General features: G+C 35.9%; 2 protein-coding genes and 1 long non-coding RNA gene across 6 annotated transcripts; 1 reads left to right on the plus strand and 2 right to left on the minus strand.

Annotated features, from left to right (window-relative positions):
• Positions 1 to 503: 503 nt before the first annotated feature.
• LOC126819066 (uncharacterized) lies at positions 504 to 1,419 on the minus strand. Its single transcript, XR_007679483.1, has 2 exons — positions 1,332 to 1,419; positions 504 to 1,082 (listed from the first exon to the last, which is right to left on the minus strand). It is a non-coding gene; the product is annotated as an uncharacterized LOC126819066 (long non-coding RNA).
• A 3,809-nt stretch (positions 1,420 to 5,228) lies between these two features.
• Positions 5,229 to 13,367, minus strand: LOC126819064 (phosphopantothenoylcysteine decarboxylase). Of its 4 annotated transcripts, none has more exons than XM_050546886.2 (6): positions 13,254 to 13,367; positions 11,701 to 11,856; positions 11,098 to 11,193; positions 10,488 to 10,616; positions 9,828 to 9,999; positions 5,229 to 9,042 (listed from the first exon to the last, which is right to left on the minus strand). In XM_050546886.2, exons 2-6 carry the CDS (start codon positions 11,797 to 11,799, stop codon positions 8,948 to 8,950), a joined length of 591 nt encoding a protein of 196 aa, XP_050402843.1. In that variant the 5' UTR covers positions 11,800 to 11,856; positions 13,254 to 13,367; the 3' UTR covers positions 5,229 to 8,947. The 4 variants fall into 4 exon arrangements, with proteins under 4 accessions (XP_050402843.1, XP_050402842.1, XP_050402844.1 ...); XM_050546885.2 differs by lacking the exon at positions 13,254 to 13,367 and adding an exon at positions 12,755 to 12,927; XM_050546887.2 differs by lacking the exon at positions 13,254 to 13,367 and adding an exon at positions 12,711 to 12,927.
• A 655-nt stretch (positions 13,368 to 14,022) lies between these two features.
• LOC126818007 (NBAS subunit of NRZ tethering complex) lies at positions 14,023 to 24,000 on the plus strand. Its single transcript, XM_050545181.2, has 17 exons — positions 14,023 to 14,086; positions 14,358 to 14,400; positions 14,545 to 14,625; positions 14,749 to 14,796; positions 15,591 to 15,765; positions 16,282 to 16,370; positions 16,655 to 16,946; positions 17,978 to 18,049; positions 18,633 to 18,761; positions 19,234 to 19,300; positions 19,512 to 19,561; positions 20,028 to 20,171; positions 20,787 to 20,953; positions 21,719 to 21,788; positions 22,307 to 22,432; positions 22,821 to 22,972; positions 23,940 to 24,000. Exons 3-17 carry the CDS (start codon positions 14,579 to 14,581, stop codon positions 23,998 to 24,000), a joined length of 1,689 nt encoding a protein of 562 aa, XP_050401138.2. The 5' UTR covers positions 14,023 to 14,086; positions 14,358 to 14,400; positions 14,545 to 14,578.
• The last annotated feature ends 2,401 nt before the right edge of the window (positions 24,001 to 26,401 follow it).

Here is a 26,401-nt window from a genome sequence, read left to right on the forward strand (position 1 = left end):
GAATAGACTGTACAGAAGTCAGAAATTCAGTATCAAGCCTAGAAGTTATAAAAGCACGAACAAGTGATTTAGTTGCATCTAGTGAAATGTATTTTCTAGTTTTACCTATATTGTAAATGTGGAAATAGCAGCTTTTACATACATTATGAATTTGACTAATCATGTTCATGTTTTTGTCAAAGGTAACACCAATATTTCTTGCAGAATTAACAGGTAAAATAAAAGACTTAGCAAGAGATATGGATCTACAATCAGCTATTTTGCTTAGATTATTATTTGATCCTATCAGAATATATTCAATTTTGTCACTATTTAACTTTGAAAAAATAAAAATATCTATTATCTTGTGTGTTGTCTTGTTGTCCATCATCTTGTGTGTTGTCTTGTTGTCCATTATCTTGGGTGTTGTCTTGTTGTCCATCATCTTGTGTGTTGTCTTGTTTTCCACCATCTTGGGTGTTGTCTTGTTGTCCATCGTCTTGTGTGTTGTCTTGTTTTGCACCATCTTGGGTGTTGTCTTGTTGTCCACCATCTTGTGTGTTGTCTTGTTGTCCACCATCTTGTGTGTTGTCTTGTTGTCCATTATCGTGTGTGTTGTCTTGTTGTCCACTATCGCGTGTGTTGTCTTGTTTTGCACCATCTTGGGTGTTGTCATGTTGTCCATCTTGTATGTTGTCTAGTTCATTATCGTGTGTGTTGTCTTGTTTTCCACCATCTTGTGTGTTGTCTTGTTGTCCATCATCGTGTGTGTTGTCTTGTTGTCCATTATCGTGTGTGTAGTCTTGTTGTCCACCATCTTGTGTGTTGTCTTGTTGTCCACCATCTTGTGTGTTGTCTTGTTGTCCATCATCTTGTGTGTTGTCTTGTTGTCCATTATCGTGTGTGTTGTCTACCATCTTGTGTGTTGTCTTGGTCTTCATGTACATCATCTCGTGCCTTGTTATGTGCAGAAGATTTCTTTGTGGTAAAGAACTAATCATCGGAATCAGACGTTTTATAATCTGGATCATTATCAGTATCATCAAACTCGCTTTCCATATCCTCTTATAGTTCCAGCACCTCCGTAGCATCTAGACATCGTCCTAAAACAAAAACAATAAAATATTTCAACTTCCTTATTATTATTGCGAAATATCAAAATCGTAACATTTAATATGATTAAAAGTGATCATGTTTTTGTCCTTGGTCGTAGGCCTACTTCAGCAGGAAATGGATATATCCATGCAAGGACTAAACTAAATTTTAATGAAGTACTTTTGGAATATCTTTATGTATTATATTACATTATTTTTGTATATAAAGTTACACTAGTTAAATTAAGTGCCTCTTACCTTGTCTACCAGCCATTTTAACAGATCACAAAAGTGAAAACATCAATTTTATATCCTTTTCTGGTACATTAACAAGGCAGTTTAGGCGGTGATTCAAGGGAAATAACTCTCAACATATAAGTGTTTTATATGCAAAAACTGGACAAGTGGGATATATACATATCTTGCACTAATGGAGCAAAACAAAATGACAGCAAGAACTCTCTATCTGGAGATAGTGGTTCTGTACTTAACAATATATGTCTTCTCTGTTGCGTCATTATTTATAAAGATAGGACTTAGATAATTTTTGCAGAGAAACTACACGAAATTTCGAACTGTTTGGTGTATTTAACTCATTTTTGGCAATTTTGGAGATAGACACTTCTGGCTTTCAGCCCTCGATTTGTTCCCTCTAGTGTCATTTTTTTTTACATCAATTAAAATGGTGAGTTTCAAAAAAGATTTAGAAGGGATCCCAACTGACACCCGTCCCTAGTTGAGACTGGGTGCCACGTCCACTAAATCAAAACGCAACATGATGACCCCTGACTGCTGTCTACAGTCTATAGGTATTTTAGAACTATGGTCGGCAACTTTTTTTTTGAAGGGCTGGTGGGGGCAATTGCTCCCCTTGGCCCCGGCTGGCTACGGGTGTGATCATCCTTAGGGTATAAGGCATAAGTATAGAAAGTTTCACGACGGTCTGTTAAGAATTACGGCCAGTAGTTGACAAACAGACATACACATCAGACAGTGGCGACGGCATATTATGTCCAGATTATGAATGTGGACTTTAAAAATTAAGCCTTAACTGTCTTGCCCCCGCTGTAAAGTTACCCCCCCCCCCCAAAAAAAAAACCGACACATTTACCCTAAAGCTTTAATCTAACGGAGAAAGTTGTTCATTTTCTGGGTCATTTATGAGATTTCATTTTTTATAATGTCATTTTTTTTTTTTTTTTTTTTTTGCTACAGAATTTCCCTGCTATTTTAATATTTACCTTTCACAAAGTTACCAAGGTATTATTTACTTTAGCAACGGATATAATCCTTGATATTTTTTCAAGTAAAGTGGTTGGCATACATAATATAGGGTAATTAAGTAAAACGAAAATCTGTAAATAAATTAAAAATACAATACCAAATCAAAGATCAATCTTGACAAGCCAACAGTTACAGGCTGATGCACAGGGGCTAAATGAGAGGGACGCAATGACGAGCTTTGCGTCATGGTTTAGAGGTTTTGCACCCTCTTGCCTTGAGTTTTTGCGCCCCCTCGCAAATGGGAAAACATCATGCGGTGTTCAACATAATAATCATAATGCTCAACCTGTGTCAAACATTGGCCACCGTGGGTCAGATATGCTACAAATCGGCTCTAGCATGTTGCACACAGCCCAATATTACCCCTCGCAGTGTTTCATTTGATTAGATCTACTAATCACACTCAAACACTGTTGTAACGAAAGCAAATTTCTGTTCCATATTATGACTGGTCAATAGTCCTATTAACAACCAATACCTAACTTCGTAACAATATCATTCTGGTATAAACAGAGATCCAGATATGTTTACATAACGTTACGTCATGACTCACAAAATTTATTACCCCCACTTTACATGTGCATAGCAGAATATTACAGAAAAACTAATTGCGTGACAAATGGGGCTACAATGTAAACAATACTGCTTTGGAGACGAACAATACTTTCGTCGTTTTTAATAGCTTAAATCACTGTCCAAAGTTTTAGGGAAGACCCTAGATTAAACGAAGGGCTGTTATGTTGCTGTACTTGGGATGGATTTGATTGAACGGGAAGAATAGACAAACTCCCTCAAAAGCTCAAGTATCAGAAGTCAATCCAGCAATGGCCAGAGAGGGATTTTTCGGGCCATTGCTTCAGGCAAAATCATGGGTCAACACGCCCCTGCTCATGCCCCCCCCCCCCGCCCTACACACACACCCCCTTTTAAACAGCTGGATTATTGAAAAGCTCGCTAGCATAAGATTTCAATATGACGACCATAGCAAAGGGGAGCAGCATGAGATACACCAATTCTCGGCGTTATATAATCGGTTCTGTACAAGAGCAGGAAATCAAATTGATACTAAATCACACTATATAGTTAGTAAGGCCCGTGCCTCAGTACAAGATTACAGCTGGATAGACCGAATGAAAATAAAATGGATTTAATAACTTCCCACTGTTTTATTCGTGGAAAAAGTATATAAGGATTCGATGCCCATCAAATGCTAATATATACTATTCAAAAAAAGTAGGGGATATTTGATTTTGGGGGCATAATACTAAAATATGCAAATGACTACGAAAAAAGTCACTATAGAACCTATCAGAAGAAACATTTCCAGTTACATGTGACGCCCAAACGCACCAATAGCTACCGCATGGAATGCAGGTGATGCTTGGGATCATCATGGGGTCCAACCCAAGATTTGCACGACTCTGACTTTGAATGTTACAGTCATTGTGGAATTGGATTCCAGGGTGGAAACATCAGTTTAATTGTTTTAGTGACCAGAAAAACAAATTTTGATATGCGTCGGCTTACCCAAAATGAAAGGTTACGTGCCCTTGGCATGCTACAGATCGGCACAACACAGGCGGTTGTGGCGCGGACGATGAATGTTTCTCAGTCTGTCATAAGCAGGCTATGGTCCAGATACCGTGATACACAATCTGTACAGGACAGACCACGCTCAGGTCGACCAAGGGCGACAACTCAAGCCTAGGATCGATTTATCCGTACCTGGGCCTTGAGAAATCGTGTCATCACAGCAAATCAGATCAGCGCTCGTCTTCAAACAGACACTGGTGTGAGAGTGAGTGGCCAGACGATTCGGAATCGACTGCATAGGGGTCACCTTCGCGCCCGACGTCCTCGCGTGATCCCTTGTTTGAGAGATCATCACATTCAGGCAAGACGTCGTTGGTGTAGGGATCGTCAACACTGGGATAATCGACGCTGGAGCAATGTGATGTTTTCAGATGAGTCAAGGTTCACTGTTGATTTTTTGGACAGACGTAGGAGGGTGTGGCGTCGTCGAAACGAGCGCTTCCAAGACGTTAACGTCATCAGACATGATCGATTTGGGGGTGGTTCTGTTATGGTGTGGGGAGGCATCACTGTTGCTGGAAGAACGGCTTTACATGTTGTTGCAGGGCGTGTTACAGGCCAGTACTACCGGGACAACATCTTGGCAGTCCATGTTGTGCCGTTCGCACGACGTCATGGCCGCCGTTTCATCTTCCAGGATGACAACGCAAGATGTCACAGGGCCAGGATCGTTACAGGTTACCTCCAACAACAGAACATCACCACATTACCTTGGCCAGCACTGAGTCCCGACCTCTCCCCCATCGAGCATGTCTGGGACATGCTTGGACAGAGGTTACGTCAACGTCAACAACGTCCTGCCAATGTCCAAGAACTTGCTGCTGCGTTGCAACAGGAATGGGACAATCTGGACCAAAATGACCTTAGACGTCTCATTAGGAGTATGCCACGTCGGATCAATGCTTGTTTGGCAAACAGAGGAGGATTTACCCGTTACTGACTTGGTTGTGATGCTGTGGTAACTTTGCTGTTTGACCCCGGGTATCATTTTACCCTTATAATGGTCAGTCTGTGCCTTACTTAGTCTAACGATCATTTGGAATAAATCGATGAATGTGAACTTCATTTCATTTTGTCATTTGTTTCTTCGTCAGTTTCATTAGGTGACTTTAATAACACTTAAAAATCAAATATCCCCTACTTTTTTTGAATAGTATATTTAAATAGAAACACAAATTGGCACCATTTCACTGATTCAATCAATTGAATTTTTGATAGGAATGATACAAAAGCATGACACAAAATTATCACTGATAATTTGTTTATTCATGAGTCCGTTAATATTTTGGTGAAACAATTGATTCAGCACAATCATTAATATTTTAAATGATCAATTAAATTTAAATTAGCTTTATAATAAATTGCCTGCAGATGTTCTACTACTTTTACTCTGCTCGAACAGCACAGAACTTTTTAACGAAAATGAAGTTTTGTTATCTAATAATCATCGTCAGATTCCTCCTCATAGACTAACAAATTGTCTTCAGCTAAAAATTCATCAGATTCGGCGATCAAAAGACAGACACTTCGACTATTAATATTTAACTTTCGTGTATCAATGTGTAAAGTTCCACGAGTTGGACAGCTATTGGTTGAAAAGTCAGTTTGACTATTAACGAGGCTCCAAGGACTTCCAGGGGGAGTTATCTCATATTCTAGATTCGCCTGGTTGTCTTTCCTCATCAATTGTGTTGCAGATCGTGATGGTATTGAATCATAATGATTGGTTGCTGTGCTAATAAGTCTAGGTGATTTGTTTAGATTTATTACCTCGGATGATATATTGATGCTGTAATTGTAACAAGACAAAAAAAGAAAAAAAAAGAAAGAAAGAAATAAAAAAAAATCATACAAAGACATTGTCTGTGATATCACCTAGGTGGAAGCGGATTTAACAAGAAGAGAAATTTTCCATTTAAAATGATCATAAATGTTAGAGAATTTTGTCTGTGAGACTGATTGATGTGAAAATGGACCAGCCACAAAAAGTGATTGTGGGTTTATTAAATATGCATTATACGTAAGATTTAGATAAAGAGCTGACAGTTTTCGCTATAATAGTTTTTAAAAAGACCATCCGTTTGGAATTTAGTGAAAATTTCAGTCAAATTATTCATTTTGAGCGAAGTTATGAGCCGCGGTGTCATAGTGGATGTGGCACTGATTCGTTAACCAGTAGGGTCTTGGCCGAGAAGTTCATCTGGATTTCCGCCATGGTTTCACCTTGTCATTGATGTGGGATGGAGGGTCTAGGAAGGAACATCGTCTAGTCGTTCGGATGGGACGAAAAACGTGTTCACGTTGACGTAGAAGTTGAAATTTGAAATAATATAGGCCCAAGCCATAGTGCAGCTATCCGCACAAAATGTCCCCAATAGCACATGATGTATACCTGTCTTCATTAGCCCAGGTTGTGCAGAAAAGCAGGACGTTAAATCCCATTTCGTTTCATTTCGTTTTGTCTGTATCATAATTCAGTAATAGTGCGATTGGTATTATTATAGCAATTGGCATTAATTATTTTATTTGTAAATTTAATTTCCTGTACCATATTTTGTAAAGTGCGCGAGCATTTAGTCGAGGAAGCTGTGCGCTATGAAAATGTACAATAATAATTTCACTTTGCAAGGGTGCATTGCGTAAGCCCGCTAAGCGGCATGCCTTTCGCCTACAGGTGATTTTAACTGCTAAGGGATATTACATGGGGTCTCGGGTGTTTTTTTTTAACCCACCCAAACGACTAGGAACTCTTTTTTGAAATTTTGTTGGATTTTACCTTTCACTGGCTATGTCGATTCCCCAAGTAAAACATTTAAAACATTAGATCATCACCTAGCTGTCCCGTCATTGTTATAAATTTGAACATTTTACAGACGATGACCCTTATGCCTAGGCTACACGAGTTATAGGCTTATTAATGCCAGAGAATGACGATTTTCTATGTACCGACCTGGCATCCGATGATAGTGGCGACTGATTAATACCGATCTGTTGGTTATCATTGCTGGATTGTGTTGACGTTTCAGACGTTATGGAACGAGTTTCCCGCCATTCTACATTAAGCGGGGTATGATCTGACACCCGTCGACAAGCCTCAAGACTTTCTTCGTCATCAAAGATTTCAAACATCTCTTCACTGACAGTACCGCGTACGTTATTACCATTTAGCTCATCAGACAAAATACGACATATTTCTTCATTATATCGTAAATCATTGGGCGAATTGTTGGCCGAATAACTCAATTGTTTTTGTCTTTTTCTTTTTCTGATGATGTTCGAAACAGTAAAATATTGTTTGGAATTTTCTCTGTTGAAACTGTAACCGGTTTTACACACACCCCTTAAAGGCGATTCTGGTAGATCTCTTTTAATGAAGGGTGCCGGGGGACGTTTTGGAACATTGGGTAATGATTCGCCCTTTTCGAACTTATTCTCACCCTCGGCAAACGATTCCTCGTTCAATCGTTGGCGTTTTCTTGAGGATTTATGCAGCCATGTTCTAGAATCTTTTTTATATTTCCTTCCAAACATATCCATGACGCTGTACAAACATTCTGAAGACGAATCTTCTTTTACCTTTACCGTCACGCTCTGGCCCAGTCGAAATCCCGGATTTTTATGTAGCCATACCCGGGAATCCTTCTTATACCTTCCAGCAATAGGAAGAACTGGATCACCTATTTTTTTACAAAGTTTGTCACAGTTTTTACAAAGTTCCTCGTACTCATTACCAGTAATTTCGGGATCACTGTCTCCAGAATCCATAAAATTCATTGAAATTTTACATAGCAAAATCTGTGTAACATCCGAGACCACTTCAATCCGGATTTGGTTTCCTTGGCTTTTATCTTTGACAATAGTAATGACGTATTTCTAGAACTGTTACATGACGTAATAGAAATTTGCGAAATGTTTATTGTGACGTAACCGAGTAATGAATAATTCAAATCCCCCTTTTACATTTTTTAGATTCACCATGGACCTTATTAGTACCGTAATATAAAGTCCGTTGATTAACGAATTATGTTTTAGTGTAGGCCTACACATCTACTAAAGTGGTTCAATTTATTATATTATGCTGTCTCGTTTACCAGGTCCTGGGTTCACTCGCAGTGTTGGCCGAGAAAGTTCATCGAGATGTCAGTCGTGCAAGTCGGAGGGCCTAGCAAGAAACAGCGTCTAGTCGATCGAATGGGATGAAAAATCGACATTGGTTCGAAATAAGGGTAAAATTTCCTTCATAACACACTGAATGGCGCATGACCGTTTTCAGAACGTAGAATGTTAAACATCACTCCATATTTCATTTATTTTATCATTATTCATTACTTATATACAGCGCTCTTATAATTTATCATAGTATGGTAACCGGTCATTCTATTTACAAGTACCATTATTATGGAATAACATGTCACTGCTTTTGTTACTTTTAAGGCTTAAGACATATTTATTTAAAAAGGCTTTTACCCGGTGATCCTTTTAAAAGGAGATTATACAGAGCTATTTTAATTTCTAATTACGTGTAATTTTATCTAAATAAAATTTTTATTTATATTTTATAAAGTATGCTCTTTGTTACCTCGTTTTATTATGTAAATGTAATATTGTCTTTGTATAAAGCGCACATGAGCACATTTATGTAGCAGTTATGCACCATAGAAACCTAAAATAATAATAATGATATGACGTACACTGGCCAGACGTCCAAAGAATAATCAATGCTCAGTGATGATAGACATACATTTCACAAACAAAATACTTTGAAAGATATTCATTTAAAAAAAAATATATAAATGTACTCATTGATCGAATGTTTCTTGTGTGTTGTCTTGTTTCTATAGCTGTTTCACGAAATCACGCAGTTGACTAGACAGTTTTTTTAAGAGTTAGACACTAGCATTTTTCAAATCAATTCATTCCAGTCTATCGCTATCACGTTCAGAAAATTTAGGAATCATTATACATTTTATGAGTCATGGCTAAACAATGGATGATGATCACGTGTTTTCCTGTTTAGTTTCTTTCTTTATTTCCTTAAGTCTCTCAATTACAACTGATACAATCGTTGATACTTCCGCCATTGCACCTTTACCTGAAAAATTATACATGTAATCCGAAAATATTTTTTAAGATTTCGAATGAACAAGATCCCTCACTTTCAGACAGTATGTCTTGTCGCTCTAAATAAAAAGCAATAGCCTGCGACTTGCGCTTGCTAGGCTGCTAAACCAATCGCAAATTCCGCCGTGTATTTAGTGTCTAGAATGGGGGAAAGACTACCTACACATGTGCTAATAAATGAAATGAAATGGGGTTTAACGTCCTATTGTTCTGCTCCTAAACTGGACTAATGAAGACGGGCATACGACATACAGTGTGCTATGAGGGAAATTTTGCCCGGGCAGCGGCAAGGGATCTTTTACGTGCACGCCAATGTGTACACAGGGCCTCGGTTTTTCGTCCCATCTGAACGACTAGACAGCTGTACTTGTCAGGCCCTTGGTCCTGCATCACTGACAAAGGGAAACAACATGTGCTAATAAGGACGGGCGTGGACATGCGGGATGTTCTGAGGGGTAATTTTGAGCGGACAGCGACACCGTGGCCTACTCTTATTTCGAATTCTTACTGTCAGGGGTTCTTTTATGTGCATGCCAATGTTTACACGGGACCGTCCCATCCGAACGACTTTACGACCACGCCGGAAAATCCTGATGAACTTTCTCGTTCAACACCGGGATCGAACACGGGATCTGCAGGTAAGACTACAGTATACCAACGTTTTACTCACTGAGCCACCGCGACTTCATGAAACTGGAATGATAGTCTGCGCCATCAACAAGACTTAGTGCCTTTAATAAAAACTGTGTTATTTACCTGTATCTCCACATATTAATGTTTTTTCAATACATGGTATTTCTATATACTGAAACTCCGCCTTTAATATATTTATCTGTTTACTAGTTAATGGGTGATTCCACATATAGGTGTTCATAGCTGGAGCGAATAATAACGGACGACTTAAATCCCAAGCTCGAACAACACAAGTCTGAAAACGACAAAAACAATTTCAATTGAATATTCGGACATTTTTCATCAAATGTAAATAACTAATTCCTACGCCCATATTTCAGTGTGAGCGTATTATGTTGTCGCCCATGTCCATCGGTTGAACAATAATTGGCTCGTTAACGCGATATAGAGGCTACAATTTATAACGGATTAATTTTTTTAAAAATTTCTTTCTTATTGCGAGAGGATGTTACGTCGTTTTGTCTATCGTATTTCGAGATTTTGTTCACAGCTAACAGCAAATTGGATACATTTTATGTTCAAGAAAACTAAATACTATTACGATAGCGAATTCAATTTATTATTCATTGTATTCTATCCCATCAATATGGAACATGAATTGTCTTAGGATATTCTTATAGGACATTCTTAGGCTCTTATGTTTATTCTTGAAATTAAAATGTTTAGACAGGTCACACACAGACGGTATATTTAAAGAACTAAATCAAAAGGGAGTATATTTACCAATAAGTTATCACAGATACCATTAGATATTTTAGCTAGAGTATTAGCATCTAATGGTGCGATAAGCATTAGGTCTGCCCAGCGTCGTAATTCTATGTGTAAAACTGGATCCCCTCTTTTTTGCCAATCCTGTTAAACAGAGACAGAATACCTGTATTGATGCTCAAAACTTAATTGTTGATCAGACTGACTTATAATACAAACATATATATCGTAAACTGGTTTAGAGAAGTTGCGCCCGAGAGAGAGAGAGAGAGAGAGAGAGAGAGATTTAACGTCCACTCGACACAAACTAGGTCATTTCGGGACTAACACATGGTTCAGTTTCATTTCAATAATTGAATCCCGAGGCTACAGTAATATTTTGGTTGTTGGGGGGGGGGGGGGCAAAAGCATTATTCACCTGTCTCTGCCCACTTGAATGCAACGCGAGTTTCCCCAATAGCAATTTAAAATACAGATTTAAAGTTAGATCCATGATCTGAACATGCTGTTTTAAAGTACATGAAGTGGTGGTACTTTTCTCATAATCTCCCCTAACGGCAGTTACAGTTGCTTACATCAATAACAGGTGAACGAGGAGATATAAAGTTAATTTGCAGATACTTACATTCCATTCATCTACATCTGTTAATACGCCTTCTTTAATGGATGATTTATCAAAAAAATGCAGAGCATGTTCGGTTGATATAAGCTTTACATCGATCTGCAAATATTTAATCACCCATAGATAGTACAGGTATACGGAAGCGAGAGGGTTATACCATTCCAAAAGAAATCATTAGTGAGATAGGTGGTCGTCAGTTTTTGTCATAATAAAAGTGCCCTAGTCAAAGTGGTGGTGTCCTTCAAATGAAAATTGTTGAACACTATCGTCATGGCAACAGCACATCATACTGATAATTACTATAACGGAATTTTCCATCCCGCCATAACAATGTTTCAGTTATTTTAAGACCAACGTATGGCAATGCGGGGAGAGTATTTTTTGCCAGATAAACGGGGTTTCTGTCAAACATTCTTTTGGGTTACAATATATATGCTCGGATGAACCTCAGTTGTTCGTTCCACCTTGCAGGCCCTACTCTCGGTATGTTACAGTAGAATATTGACATTCCAAGCCTGACACGTGAGAGCCGGCTAGAAAATTCCAGGAGGAATATACAAGTCCCTACAATTCCTAACTTTAGGCTCATTACTGTAATAGTAGTACCTCAATATCAGTAGACTTTGCTAGTTCCCCAATAAGCAGTGGTATCTTTAGTGAAGCAACACTTCCAGTACAACCGACTAGTACATTATATTTCACCATTTTAACACCCCTTTTCTCAAAGAAGATTGGCGCCCTTTCGTTTCAATGGTTTTCAATCTGAATAAAAAATTAAAGAAACAGGCTTTGGTAAAATTATTTATAATGAATAAATTCAAAAAGCACTGAGTTGCCATAATATGAAATATATAGAAATATATCCCCTGTAGTCAGGTAACAACGTGCCAACGTTTATTTGATGAATAGGATTTGTCTCAAAATTCAACATACAATCTAATCTGGACAAGTAAGATATATCAAGGTCGATTAAATGATGTCAAGCAGAAAATTATTCTTTATACCAATGGTCGAAACCTCATAAATAATAAATTAATAATAAATGTTCATTTCTTGGGCGCCAAATCCACCCATAAGCACGTTCAAGGCGCTTTTAAGAGCAATAAACTATATACATGTACATGTCTATTCAGTTTAGTCTACACATGAGATTTTTTTAACAAGTGAGTTTTTAATAAGGATTTGAAACTTGTAGGAGTTTTGCTGTCGCGAAAATTTTGTGGTAGGTCTAAATTGTTCCACAGTTTTGGTGCAGCTGTAGGCCTACTAAAGCTTCTATCTCCGAACTGCTTTTAATTTTGATGAGATGAATTCCTGTTTCATTAGATTAACACTCTCCGAATCAACAGTCTAGATTGCAGTTTCGCTTTGAATTCATAAATTTCAAGTCAAAATGTAATATTTTATAAATAAGTATGAATATGCAAAAAAGTCCCCTTTGGACCTTTCTTCCAACATGTATTCCTTTGACTGAAACATCAGCAAATAAACAAATAAATAAATAACATTACTAGTGTCTAGGCCAAGGTTACTCCCTAAAACACCATGTCTTGATAACATCTTAGTTCAAGATAACAGTAGGCCTAACTGCCTAATTAATGGGAGACAACTCTTACAAAAGTGCACGGGTTTGGTTTTTTTCTTCTTAATTTAGGCCAACCTGTGTCTATCGAAGTAAGACCATTTTTCCAGTTGCTTGCAGTCGGATAAGCCAGGAATGCATCAGACCTTCGTATTCCATACACAAGAGAGAACTGTCAGAAACACATTTTTTACATAAAGAATCACATTTAATCTCTTTAAAATTTAGTGATAATTTATACGGCACATTCGTAGAAATACTCTCTAATAAAATATTGCTGAATGGCAATGTTTAGTATTGTCTTTCCCAAACCGGAATGTCATCGTTTTATATTGTAAAACAAAAATCGAAATCTTAAAGAATATTAATACATTTATGTAAACAAGTTATATTATTGTGCAAGTGGGCGAAACAAACAAAACATTACTCCACAACCAATTGGTTGGAGGCTTTTAATCGCCAATATGGCGACTCAAGAAGACTACGTGGAGGAAAATATTGAAGAAAACATTCTCTACGACTTATCTGTGCAAGCTGAATGGGTGATCGAGAATGAAATATTTGTAGGTTTACTTACTTGATTCATTCATATCAATTTTGATTGCAATCAAATATTACTTCCATTATGGATCATTAAAAATGACACCGGGCAGCTGCAGATGTCCACTACTCGGAGTGAAAAATTTCCAGTAATAATGGTTATCTCCCCTTGGTCGGACTACCGAAAAGTTTCACTAATTTTAATTTACTATTCGCAACATTGTCATAGTCCAGTAAACTCCTGCTGTAAATTGCTATTTAAGGGGGTTTAAATAAAGAGTCCTACCACCACCATCCACCCCCCCCCCCCCACACACCTCTCCTAAATAAAATAGAACCAAGAAGAAGTTGATGACAGTGAGTTGACAAATTTAAATTATTGAAATGTCTCATGTTGTACTCCATTGTAGTACTTCCAAGAAAATAGTTTTTGTTTGTCTTTGCCTCAGGCTTTATCAAAATTAGAATAATCTTAGACTATAATTATTGAAAACCAAAGCAAGTCTGAAGATCCTAACCAAGCCCTGGGCAAGTGTCTATAGACTTAATAAACCTAACAGTAGGCCTAATTAGAATAAAAAAAGATCCTATTTACAATAGGCAAATATCTGGTACATTTATGTGTAGGTTAAGTCATGAAATTAGCTAGTTTTTACTATTAGTTGGTCTTGGTCTGAGTGGTCTTTGGTCCAAGTTGTCATGGATTCCATCCAAGGCATTTCCACCAGAGCTGAGTAAAAATATTTTCAGATTAGTATGCCTTTCACAAGATGGTAGAATAATGTTTCTTTATATTTCAGACAAGATTATCTTCTGCACCACATGTTAAGACTGGATCTTTGATAGGAAGAACATCAGCTGCTTTACAAAGTAATGATTTACAAGCTCTGTGTATAATGTTATAAGATAAAATAAAAAAAAAATGAAAATTTTATGGACCCCAATCAGTAATGTGATCAAATGTAAAGATTCCTTACAAACTATGCAACATGTACATCTAAAGGAAAAACAACTTTTTGGGTGGATGTAGATGAGACACTTATTATACTAAGTAGTACTTGTAGTAATTTGAGCACATTGATGTTATTTATAATGTTAGTTATAGTTAATGATGTATACATGCATTTTATTATATTTTCAGGAACAGCATGGACCTTTTTAAGGAAACTAGGTGTACAATTGCAGTAAGTAGGCCAACATGTACTCCTTGCTTTATCATTTAATATCAAGTCTGTATATGGAACATTTGTTCATTCATATATTGTTAATAAAAATGTGGCTGGTACAAATTCTGTATTTCTCAACTACCATATACTATATCATTTCAGAACACCAACACCATGCATACTGCCAGAAGCCTTAATGAAATTGGTTAACAGTGAAATCAACTGGCATATAGCTGTTAGCAGGTAATAACTAAAGCTTATCTTTCTGCTTGTAATTCTGTTACTATAGGCTTCTTTTCTAATCTTATCAATAAGTTTTGTCTCGGTACATAATTCTACTATATATACATTTCTGTTTATATTCAGTGAAGGAAGATTTGTAGCTGTACTTCAAGAGAACTGTGTTGAAATTAGGTAAATTGAACATATTACATGATTGATTTATTGATGATGTTAAATGCATCTGTAAGATACAGATGGATTAGGTGTACCCTCTACTTGTTAAATATAGACAGAACTCAATGACCATTGAATACCGATCTGGTTATTCAATGGTTCACGAGAGTAAATCCCTTTGCAAGAATATGGCAGGGATACACTCAAGTGAACGATTGAATAACCCAAGCAGTATTCAATGGTCATTGAGTTCTGTATTTATTCTATAACTATATTCTATGTCAATAGACAGATTATAAAAAAAAATCATCACCAATATCATCAAAATAAATCATAGGTTCCACCAATTAAACGATGGTTGCCAGGTAGTGACATCATTAGAGTTGTGACATCATTCTGGAAGTGACGTCATTCTGGAAAAAGAGTCCCTGTCGATGCCATTGAATACAACCATGGGTTATTCAATATGGCTGTATTCAATGGCTGTATTCAATGATATTTGCTTGTATTTGCATGTAGTTATAGAATAAATTTTCATAACATCTATTATTTGGTCTGACTCAAATAAGAGAAACTTTGAAGTGTACACTTGATTAGCCTCTTTGCCATGGATTGATGTGTTTTGCTGATTTATTAATATGCAACGTTTTCGACATTAGTGTTCATCTCTTTATCATTTGCTTGATATGATAAACATGAGAGTACCATCATCGAAATGTTATATTTATATATATTTTATTTAGTTTTTATTGTTCAATTTCTAATACAAGCCATTCAAAGAGGTATATGTTATTTGTTTGTCCTTTTTATAGATCTCACCGAGATTTCTATGATGTAGTGGGGAAAGGGACTTTACCTCTTGATCCTAACCCTCAGTGGAGATGTTTAGCTTGGAGTCCAGATGATTCTATGTTAGCTTGTTCTCGAAGTAATGGTACTGTAGATGTATTTGATATTGTCGGAACTCATCTCTTTACCATAGATGGCGTAAGTAGCATTGATTTTGTGTTTTTGTGATTTACAACTGGGGTTGAAATTGAGGTCATCATAGTATGTGAAGGAGGAGGACAGCACTACACATAACAACTACTAACATGAAAACACAATAACATAAAATGGAACACAATTACTATTATGTTAGTGTGTTTATTATGTATATCAATGGCTAAATGCTGCTCAAAGAAGAAACAACTAACTAGAAAACACAAGACACACAGGCAAAAAATAGGCATTGTGAGAATGTGTGCACTGTCAATCAAGCCATTGCAGCCTGTAATGGAGAGAATTCCTGAAAAGTTTTGCTATAAATATGGCTAATTTTGACACTTACAATCCTATTTTTTTCTGTCTTTATAAAACTGGTTGTTTGAATTTCTGTATTTTAGAGAAGCATTATGAATCTGTAATGTCAGTATTTAAGCGATTTAAACTGTTTTCTTAAGTCTTTAATATATTTGCAAATAATATGAATTTCTTACTATATTTTTTCATATTTTCTCACAGGTTTTAGCTGATTCTGAGACAGCTAATTTGGATCACAGTAGTTCTGTTGTAGCCATTGTTTTTACCACACATACACATTATGAAAACGGGTAAGGCAAATTAAATCCAAAAGGGAAGTCAAATTCATAATGGAAACATGCAAAAGCAAATGGATGCTGATATTTTTCGTAGCAGTCTCTTTACCAGATGTAGAATATTATCTTTCGTCAATTTAGAATAACGTAATTTATGTGGAGTAACATAAAAAAATATCTTTGATTTAAATTAAATGTTATAAAATAATTGTTAAATTGACCTGGCAATAATAATGTGTACTGCCATGTAATAATTTTTTTTAAAATAAATGAAAGATTTTTTTATTATACTATTTCAGACAAAGTGAGTTACTTGTTATCAACTATCATGGTAGTTTAAAGAGTTATCTCTGTGATAGAGATAATGGTTTTACGTTACAGCACTCGTTCGTCTTTTCTCAATATTATCCACTTGGAGTTAGTTCTGTGATATATCATCCTAAACATAAGCTACTACTAGTTGGTGGACTGGGAGTGTCAGAACGTGAAACATCATCTAAAGCTACACAAGAAGGAATTACAGCATGGAGAATATTATCTGATACACCACATTATAAACTAGTAACAGATTATAGTGAAGATATTTATCAGGTATGTCTAGTACAGTAGTTGTCATAAACTGGAAAGGTGACAACACCTCCTGTATACATAAGCCCAGTTACAAGTAGATTTTTGATGCTCTAGACGCAATAAGCATGCTTTGTCCCATGCATAGTATCCATCACAACTAAGTAGCTTGTCAGAATTAACATAGGCAGAACTAATCAAATTCAGAATGAGAATAGAATACATTGATGATAAGACAAAGATATTTTATTAAAGATACATTATAGGAGATTAGATAAAGAGCTGGCAGTTCTCAATGTAATAGTTAAAAACTAGATAATGTAAAGGCAATTTGCTGAAAATTTCAGTCATATTGATCCTGTCTGAACCGAGAATTTAGCGATTGAATTTTAGGTCTAGCCTCGATCATCCTTACTAATGTCGGTACAATAAAAAAAACATAGTCTCGATTATCCATTTTTTGATTTAATTATCAATGAGCGTTGAGCAGCAAATCAAATTCCAGTCCAGTAAATATCGTAGGCTAGCAATGACATTGAGAGTTGATTATGGTCTAGATAAGTTAATTAATGTCTAAATAATAATTTAGATAACGAATGAATGAATGAAATGGAGTTTAACGTCCTACTGTTCTGCTCCTAACCTGGGCTAATGAAGACGGGCATACGCCATACAGTGTGCTATGAGGGAAATTTTGCCCGGACAGCGGCACTACGGCCTACTCTTATATCGAATTCCAACTGCCAAGGGAAGTTTTACGTGCACGCCAATGTGTACACAGGGCCTCGGTTTTTCGTCCCATCCGAAAGACTAGACAGCTTTCCTTATCAGCCCCCTCCGTCCTGCATCACTGACAAGGGAGAACCACGCCGGAAAATCTGGATGAACTTTCTCGGCTAATGCAGGGATCGAACACCCGACCTCCAGGCTAGCGAGCTAGCGTCTTACCCACTTAGCCACGTGATCCCCAATTTAGATAACATTTCAGACCTAAAAAAAGACCCGCAATAGGCAGATTTAGCTCTTGTATTATGTATGTTTAATGTATATTTCAGCTAGAGAAGAGTAGTACTATGTGGAAGAAATTACGAGTTTATTCTATTTATAACTTTTCAAGTGAAACCCAGGTTAGCTATAGATATTTTGTACATATACATCAGTAAGATTGTCTTCATTCTAAAATGACAAGAACAAAGTGCCGTTGAAGATTTCACCTTGGTACTCATTGATAATATTTGTTCATGTACAAATTTAAACTAAGAATATGAAGAAATACCTTTTACAGGAATTTCAGCTCAAAATATTGAGCCATTTGAAAATGATTGCTGGATTTGCTTCACAGTGTTTTATAACTCATTCCAGGAATTCCATTGTACAGTTAGTTGTATGAGTGACTTGATATTCACAATGATCACATTGTCACCACATAGACATGCCCTCCATACAAATGGGGATATGGACCAACCATGAATGGAAAACTAAAAGTTTGTACATGTATTTCTGTGAAAAATTACCACAGAGTTTCAGATAGTTGGACAGAGCTTGGATAAAGATTTCAAAGAGTCTTTCACACCAAATTAACTTGTATGTTTCTCCACAATATATCTCAGATTATTCCTTTAAAAACTGTGTAGTTTTAAATGAAATGCATTGTTTATAACTTTTTGATATTCAAATGTACAGCTGTGTATATTTACCTTTTATTTTTAGGATGGTATATATAAAATGTGCTTGTCTCCAGATGGAAATATTATAGCTGTTATCCATTATTCTGGAAAACTGTCATTATGGGATGCACCATCACTACGACTACGCAAATCTTGGCTACATAATGAACAGGTATATACTGCTTTTGATGATGAGCTTTATGTAAACAATAAATACTTTAACCCAAATAAGGGCTTGTTGTGAACCATTTCATATGGCTATATTAAAATACAAATCTATATTTCGTTTCGCTTTTTTTATGCTTCCGATGGCCTACACTACATAAAGATCTGACCAGTTGTGCTGGGAGGTCGCGCCAGGGGTCATACAAGTGGCTTTTGACCCTATGATGTCAGACATTGATTAATCAATCAGCGTTGACATTTCTAGGGGTTTATCCACAGTTCTGTGCAGATCACACCAAGAACTCGCCGTAACAGACCGTTTCATTGGCTTATTCCTCTCATCAACTAGAACACCTGTTATACATCAACTCTTCCAGATCCTAGTGTTGTGAAGACAAGTAGAACGAAATTTTGAACTATAAAAAACGAAACGAAATAGGATCTGTGTTTTAATCAGATTGATATGTTCTCTATTGCAGCCATTTCTAGATGAAGTGAACACTAAAGAAGAAACTATAAATAGACAGAAAAGAAAGGTCATGAAAGGTTAATATTTGTCTCTATAAATATTATCAATCTTTGTTCTAACAATATTTGTAAATATGTGAAAAGCTGTAGTAATAGTTATACTATGATATTGTGTTTGAAATTATAGAATGTATACATTGACAGTATAAATAAAAAGCTTATGTTTCAGTCTATTAATCAAAATGTATGACACTTACAATAATTCTATTTGATAATTCTATTTTTCCAGAACTGGTTCCTCATAAACAGCTTCTTGATCTGAACTTTTGGTCCAATAAGGTAAATGTTTTTTATATACATCATGTGCTGTTATCATTTCCAATATACATCTAAGTAAAGATGTCCAATGATAGTAATCCCCAACCAACAGACTGCACTTTAGTTTCGACACTGTCTTTTAAAGTTTGTTGACTTTGGTTTGTCTACTTTTTAATACTCAACTGTATCACTGAGATCCTACTTAGACTGCAACGTGCAGAGATTCTTCCACCCACCTACTATACTTTAGCTAGGGGCTATTTCATTGCAGCATTGGAGTTTATTGTAACTATTGATTTGTTTATAAAGGACAGTGAAGTTACTATTTTATACGTAATGGATTTGAGAGAGCTGTTTTAACAACTCTCTCAAATGCATTACGTATAAAATAACTATCTATAATTTTGGATATACTGTCTATAATTTTGTATATACTATTTGTATATAGATTGTATGTATAATAGTTGATATACTGTTATTTCCACAGGCTCTGATTTTATCGCGCTGTACCGGAGCTTTAACTATATCATCTATAGAGACTTTATATAATCTGCTCGGACCATCACCAGAATGGTTCTCACCGTCTCTTAGACTTTCACAAACTCTGGAAGGTGAATTCCTGGGATTAGAGGTAATTAATTTGTATATGAACTTGTAGTCATGGCAATCCATTTTCTTTTACTAGTACATTTATAATATTTCAGTTGTACATATATATGTCAACCTGTAGGAAGGATGAAAAAAGAGAGATAGAGAGAGAAACCAAGCCAGTTGACTCAATGACAGACTTTATGATACAACATGCACACGCTAACCATTTGCCCATTCAATCCCCCAGATGAAAAGAGATTGATATTATTGACTTTATATATAACTGGACGGTTGATAGTTTTCGGGCTTTTGTCACCTATATGCCATAAAATTCATTATTTCAAAGAATTTAATAACCTGAAACACAATAAATACAGCTAAATTCATAGTTTTTATATATATAAAGACTTAGATATTGATTTAGAAAGTTAGATGATGTCATATTCTTTGAAAAATGAGAGATAAATATGATACACGAAAAGTAGACTGGCTGACAAAATTTGGAAGTGAAAACCCAGGTAGGAACTCTGCATAGTGAAAAGTACCAGGGCCTGAAACATACATAAAGGAATGTACATGTGTAAGAGCTATACAGAATGTAATATAAAAATCAACCTGCTGTGAATTATGTAAAAAACTTATTTTTTATTTGTAGTGTGACTATAAATTACCAGAAAGAAGTATTTTAGATACATCAGATGATTTTGAAGATAGTGATGAAGAGGATATTACAGCTGTTACCAAGGCAACCAGATATACAAAACAAGTTTTACATTATTTAACAGATAGTGAAAGATTCCGTCCACCACGAAAGAAGCCCATGTTAGTAATTAATATTAAAAAGAGCTATAGTATATCTTGTGGGTACAACTGATAGGAGTGACTATTCTGTTTATATATAACATCAGTTGACAACAGGTTTCCCCTTGTCAGTGATGCAGGACGGAGGGCCTGACAAGGACAGCTGTCTAGTTGTTTGGATGGAACGAAAAACTGAGGTCCCGTGTACACATTGGCGTGCACGTGAAAGATTCCTTGGCAGTTGGAATTCGATATAAGTGTAGGCCATAGTGCCACTGCCCGGGCAAAATTCCTCTCATAGCACACTGTATGGCGCATGTCCGTCTTCATTAGCCCAGTTTAGAAGCAGAACAGTAGGACGTTAAACCAAATTTCATTTCATTTCATTTTCAGTTGACAACATTGTAAAAGCACTCTTAAACTATATCTAATACTTATGGAAAAACACTACTAATTTATTTGGACAAGTTTAAAGAGAGAATACTCTTGGAAACATTGCCCAAATAGATTAGTAGCTGTTTTTCCCTAAGTATTTATTACAGTTTATTGCTCTATTCAGTTACTAAATGCTTTTAAAAGATTATACATAGTTTTGGTGTAGATTTCAAGCAGATGACCTATATTAACTTATTTTGTGTTTTTTGATTTATGGATTATTCCGTATTACATTGATTTGCTTGATAAACAAAGTAATAAATTTAGTAATTGTGTATCCATAAAGTTGTATGTTGTGTTAATATGTTCAATTACTAAATGCATATAAAAGAAGTTATATTTTATTTTCAGTCATGTGACAAAATCATATAAACTGATCTCACTGAGGTCTACTACACCAGAAGAACTGTATGCAAGAAAGGTATTAAATATATATATTATATTTATTATTTATCAATTTCTTAATTAGTATACTAGAAATCTTTAGACCAACTTTAAAATAGGAATGGCATGGATATTTGGAGAATTAGTATGTTTTATTGTTTATTATGATCTTCAAGACACTACATGTATGCCACTATATTAGATGCTTCCAATCAGAATATTTTGCAAAAAAATACTCTAAAATGCATAATTTGATATTTATGTAACCGACATATTGTACATTTATAATGGCCAATAGAACCTAATCTTATGGATTTGTAAATCTTATTAGCAGTCTGTACATAATCATATTATCAGCTTCTACTTGTCTGAAATTTTAAACAAGTTTTCGGGTTGTTTGTCTCCAGTGCCTCAATATCAAGGCCATCTGCAAAAAGGTTCCCTCAGAGTAGGTACCTTAGCTAGATTATTTTTTCTGTGGCACTACTATTCTGAATGATTTTCTGGAAATACTATTCAGTTTAAATGAATATGTTTGTTTTATTTACTTTATAGATAGATAATGAAGAGTATGGTGAAGCGTTGGTTTTAGCCAAGGCATATGGTTTAGATTGTGATCTAGTTTATCAGAGAAGATGGAGAAAATCACCAGTCTCTGTAGCTTCTATACAAGATTATCTGGTAAATAACAACAATACAGTAATATTATGGGCTAAGGCTTTTTACAGATAGATAGATTGATTAAAAGAGGCTATTCAAGACATTTTACACAACACTTACTGGTTTTATAGTCTTGTTTATAACGTCTGCTAAGGATGTCGAATGTTGCTAAATTTTCATTCAACCATTTTTTGGCTGCGGTCCTCCTGGACTTACTATTTTAGAAGAGATTCAACTTCCATAACATCATAGTTTGCAAGTGATTCAAATTCCCTCCAATGGCAATCTTTTTTTTTCAGAATTAAACGGTCTAATTAGAGTTGTAAAATCTTCCCTTATTGGAATTGTGTAAAACAAATATTACCAATCGGATTTAAACCCAGTATGTTTAATATCTATTTTATTTTAGAGTAAAATTAGTAAAAGATCCTGGGTATTACATGAATGTTTAGAAAGAGTACCAGATAATATTGATGCTATGAGAGAATTATTAAATTATGGTTTATGTGGAACTGATTTGCCAGCTTTAATAGCTATAGGTCAAGGTCAAGATGGTGGAAGGTAATCATAAGGCCATACCCAAAAAAATATTCTGGTTCTCAGACAATCCTTCCTAAAAATCTATGGCGGCAGGAAGGTTTTTGTGTTTCTATTTTGTCAAATAATCGGTACTGGGTTAAATGACTTCTCATAAACTTCACATTTCAAAACACTACATTTATCGCATCATGTTGTTGATTGTATGATTATCCAGTATGATTTATGATTATCCAGTATGATTTATGATTGTCAGTGTTGCAAATTTGATAATTGAGCCTACAGTACATTAAACTACATTTCCGGATTCATTTGAATTATTTGATAGAGTTGCTTCCTTTAACCCTGGGAAAACATTCACAAGCGGTAATTAATGAGGCCGTTTTTATTTTTTGAAATATAAACAGGTCATGCGGCTCTTTTTGAGTGACGTATAAGTATCTGAGATCCAGAATATTTTTTTTAAATTGCCTAATAATGTTTTTTTTAATTGTGGGATAGTTTACATATTGACTTGATTCTAAATTTGTCAAGAGCCACGGTGTCAAAGTGAATAAAGCACGGGCTCACTAACCAAGAGGTTACAGGTTCAATCCTGGTGTTGTTTGAGAAAGTTCCTCACAATTTTTCAGCTGGTTTCAACGTGTCTGGTGCAGCAAGGACTGAAGGGCTCAGCAAGGAACAACAACATTTAATCATTCAGATTTGATGAAAAACAAAGGTCCTTTATTTGTACACATTGGCATGCACATAAAAGAGCCCTTGGCAGTTAAAATTTGGAGAAGTGTTGGTGGAAACGCCGCTCTCCATGCCAAATTGTCCTCATAGAACACTGTTTTGCATATGCCCGTTCTTATTAGCCCTGTTGGTGCTGACAAGTAGAATGTTAAACCCATTTTGATTTCATTTGCACTGTATCATTCTAAACGAATTAAGATAAAACCCATGCTTGCTTTTATAATTGACTATTCATGTATTTATTTTGTATTAGGTTTATTTTATGTGATCCAGAAGAAGGTTTATATGAAGATATGTCGTATGATGACATATAGAATGTTTAACAAGTAAAATGTTAAACCCATTTTGATTTCATTTGCACTGTATCATTCTAAACGAATTAAGATAAAACCCATGCTTGCTTTTATAATTGACTATTCATGTATTTATTTTGTATTAGGTTTATTTTATGTGATCCAGAAGAAGGTTTATATGAAGATATGTCGTATGATGAATTTGATCCGAGAGCGGAAGAAGAAAGAGAAGAAAGAAAACAACAAAGAATACAAGAATTGTTAAATCAAGTAGATGTTAAAACGTAAGTGTATTTTATAGACAAAAGTATGCAATATGTTAGAACCATTCCTTTTGATTAATGGCACTGTAAGAAGCCCACTATAGACACCACTAATTGAATACAGAATAACTTATTCATAGTATAAATGCAGCTAGAACTATTAAGGAGTATAATGTACATTAATCTAAATGTTTTGAACTATTCCACTAGTGGAATGCATTATGATAAATTAATGTTTAAGTTGATTTCACTACATTGTGATTTTGATGATTTTCATCTCTCATCCATTTATAATATTTTTTTTAAAGAAATCTATGCCGACTGAACAATGTGCCATTTACATTTTTTGCTAAAATATCAAATTTCTCATGGCTTAATCCACGCTGATATGTACTTAGATTGATTATTTGGATTCATTCGGATTTTAAAAAAAGGCCTACCAATAAATTTTTGCGGATAACAAAATGGCGTCCGGCTTATTACATGGCAAACGAGCATATGTCAGTGAAATTTCAATTCCACATATTTCTGTAAATACTGAACGGAATTAAACCATTTTTGGACCTATATTCCCAGCAGAAATTCATATGTGATTTTTATAGTGCTAAAATGGCTCATCAGGACTTTAATGTACTGTTATAGCTATTTTATTTCACTATTTTATATTAAACAGGTTAAATCTGGAACAGAAAGAGTTGTGTCGTGCTAGATTACGTTTCCTACAATACTTAGACAGATTACGCACATATGAGGTAATTTTCAATGTTCACAATATATTGTTCATATTTACATCAGTTAATTCTGAGCTCAAATAATTATATAATTAGTATTTGATTTTTTGTAATGTCATGACAGTCCCTTGATTCAAGGATAACTTAGATTTTGTTATTTTTATACATGATTTTGGTGTTAGACACAGAGTTAAGTCACTATTGGCAGGTGAATAAAACTAAGGTTTGAGACTGTCAATAAACTTGTTAGATTGATAAAAGATACAGTTTGAGAATGTCAATAAAAATCGTTAGAGTCCATCATAGTCCTTGCGCCATTATGTATACAGTTATTTCTAGGCACGTTATAAATAGTATTGAATCAAATACTTGGTTTATATGACTATACATGTATGTATACTATTCAAAAAAAGTAGGGGATATTTGATTTTTAAGTGTTATTAAAGTCACCTAATGAAACTGACGAAGAAACAAATGACAAAATGAAATGAAGTTCACATTCATCGATTTATTCCAAATGATCGTTAGACTAAGTAAGGCACAGACTGACCATTATAAGGGTAAAATGATACCCGGGGTCAAACAGCAAAGTTACCACAGCATCACAACCAAGTCAGTAACGGGTAAATCCTCCTCTGTTTGCCAAACAAGCATTGATCCGACGTGGCATACTCCTAATGAGACGTCTAAGGTCATTTTGGTCCAGATTGTCCCATTCCTGTTGCAACGCAGCAGCAAGTTCTTGGACATTGGCAGGACGTTGTTGACGTTGACGTAACCTCTGTCCAAGCATGTCCCAGACATGCTCGATGGGGGAGAGGTCGGGACTCAGTGCTGGCCAAGGTAATGTGGTGATATTCTGTTGTTGGAGGTAACCTGTAACGATCCTGGCCCTGTGACATCTTGCGTTGTCATCCTGGAAGATGAAACGGCGGCCATGACGTCGTGCGAACGGCACAACATGGACTGCCAAGATGTTGTCCCGGTAGTACTGGCCTGTAACACGCCCTGCAACAACATGTAAAGCCGTTCTTCCAGCAACAGTGATGCCTCCCCACACCATAACAGAACCACCCCCAAATCGATCATGTCTGATGACGTTAACGTCTTGGAAGCGCTCGTTTCGACGACGCCACACCCTCCTACGTCTGTCCAAAAAATCAACAGTGAACCTTGACTCATCTGAAAACATCACATTGCTCCAGCGTCGATTATCCCAGTGTTGACGATCCCTACACCAACGACGTCTTGCCTGAATGTGATGATCTCTCAAACAAGGGATCACGCGAGGACGTCGGGCGCGAAGGTGACCCCTATGCAGTCGATTCCGAATCGTCTGGCCACTCACTCTCACACCAGTGTCTGTTTGAAGACGAGCGCTGATCTGATTTGCTGTGATGACACGATTTCTCAAGGCCAAGGTACGGA

This window comes from Patella vulgata, chromosome 4 (genome assembly GCF_932274485.2).
Source record: "Patella vulgata chromosome 4, xgPatVulg1.2, whole genome shotgun sequence".
In the NCBI taxonomy this organism is placed as follows: Eukaryota; Metazoa; Mollusca; class Gastropoda; family Patellidae; genus Patella; species Patella vulgata.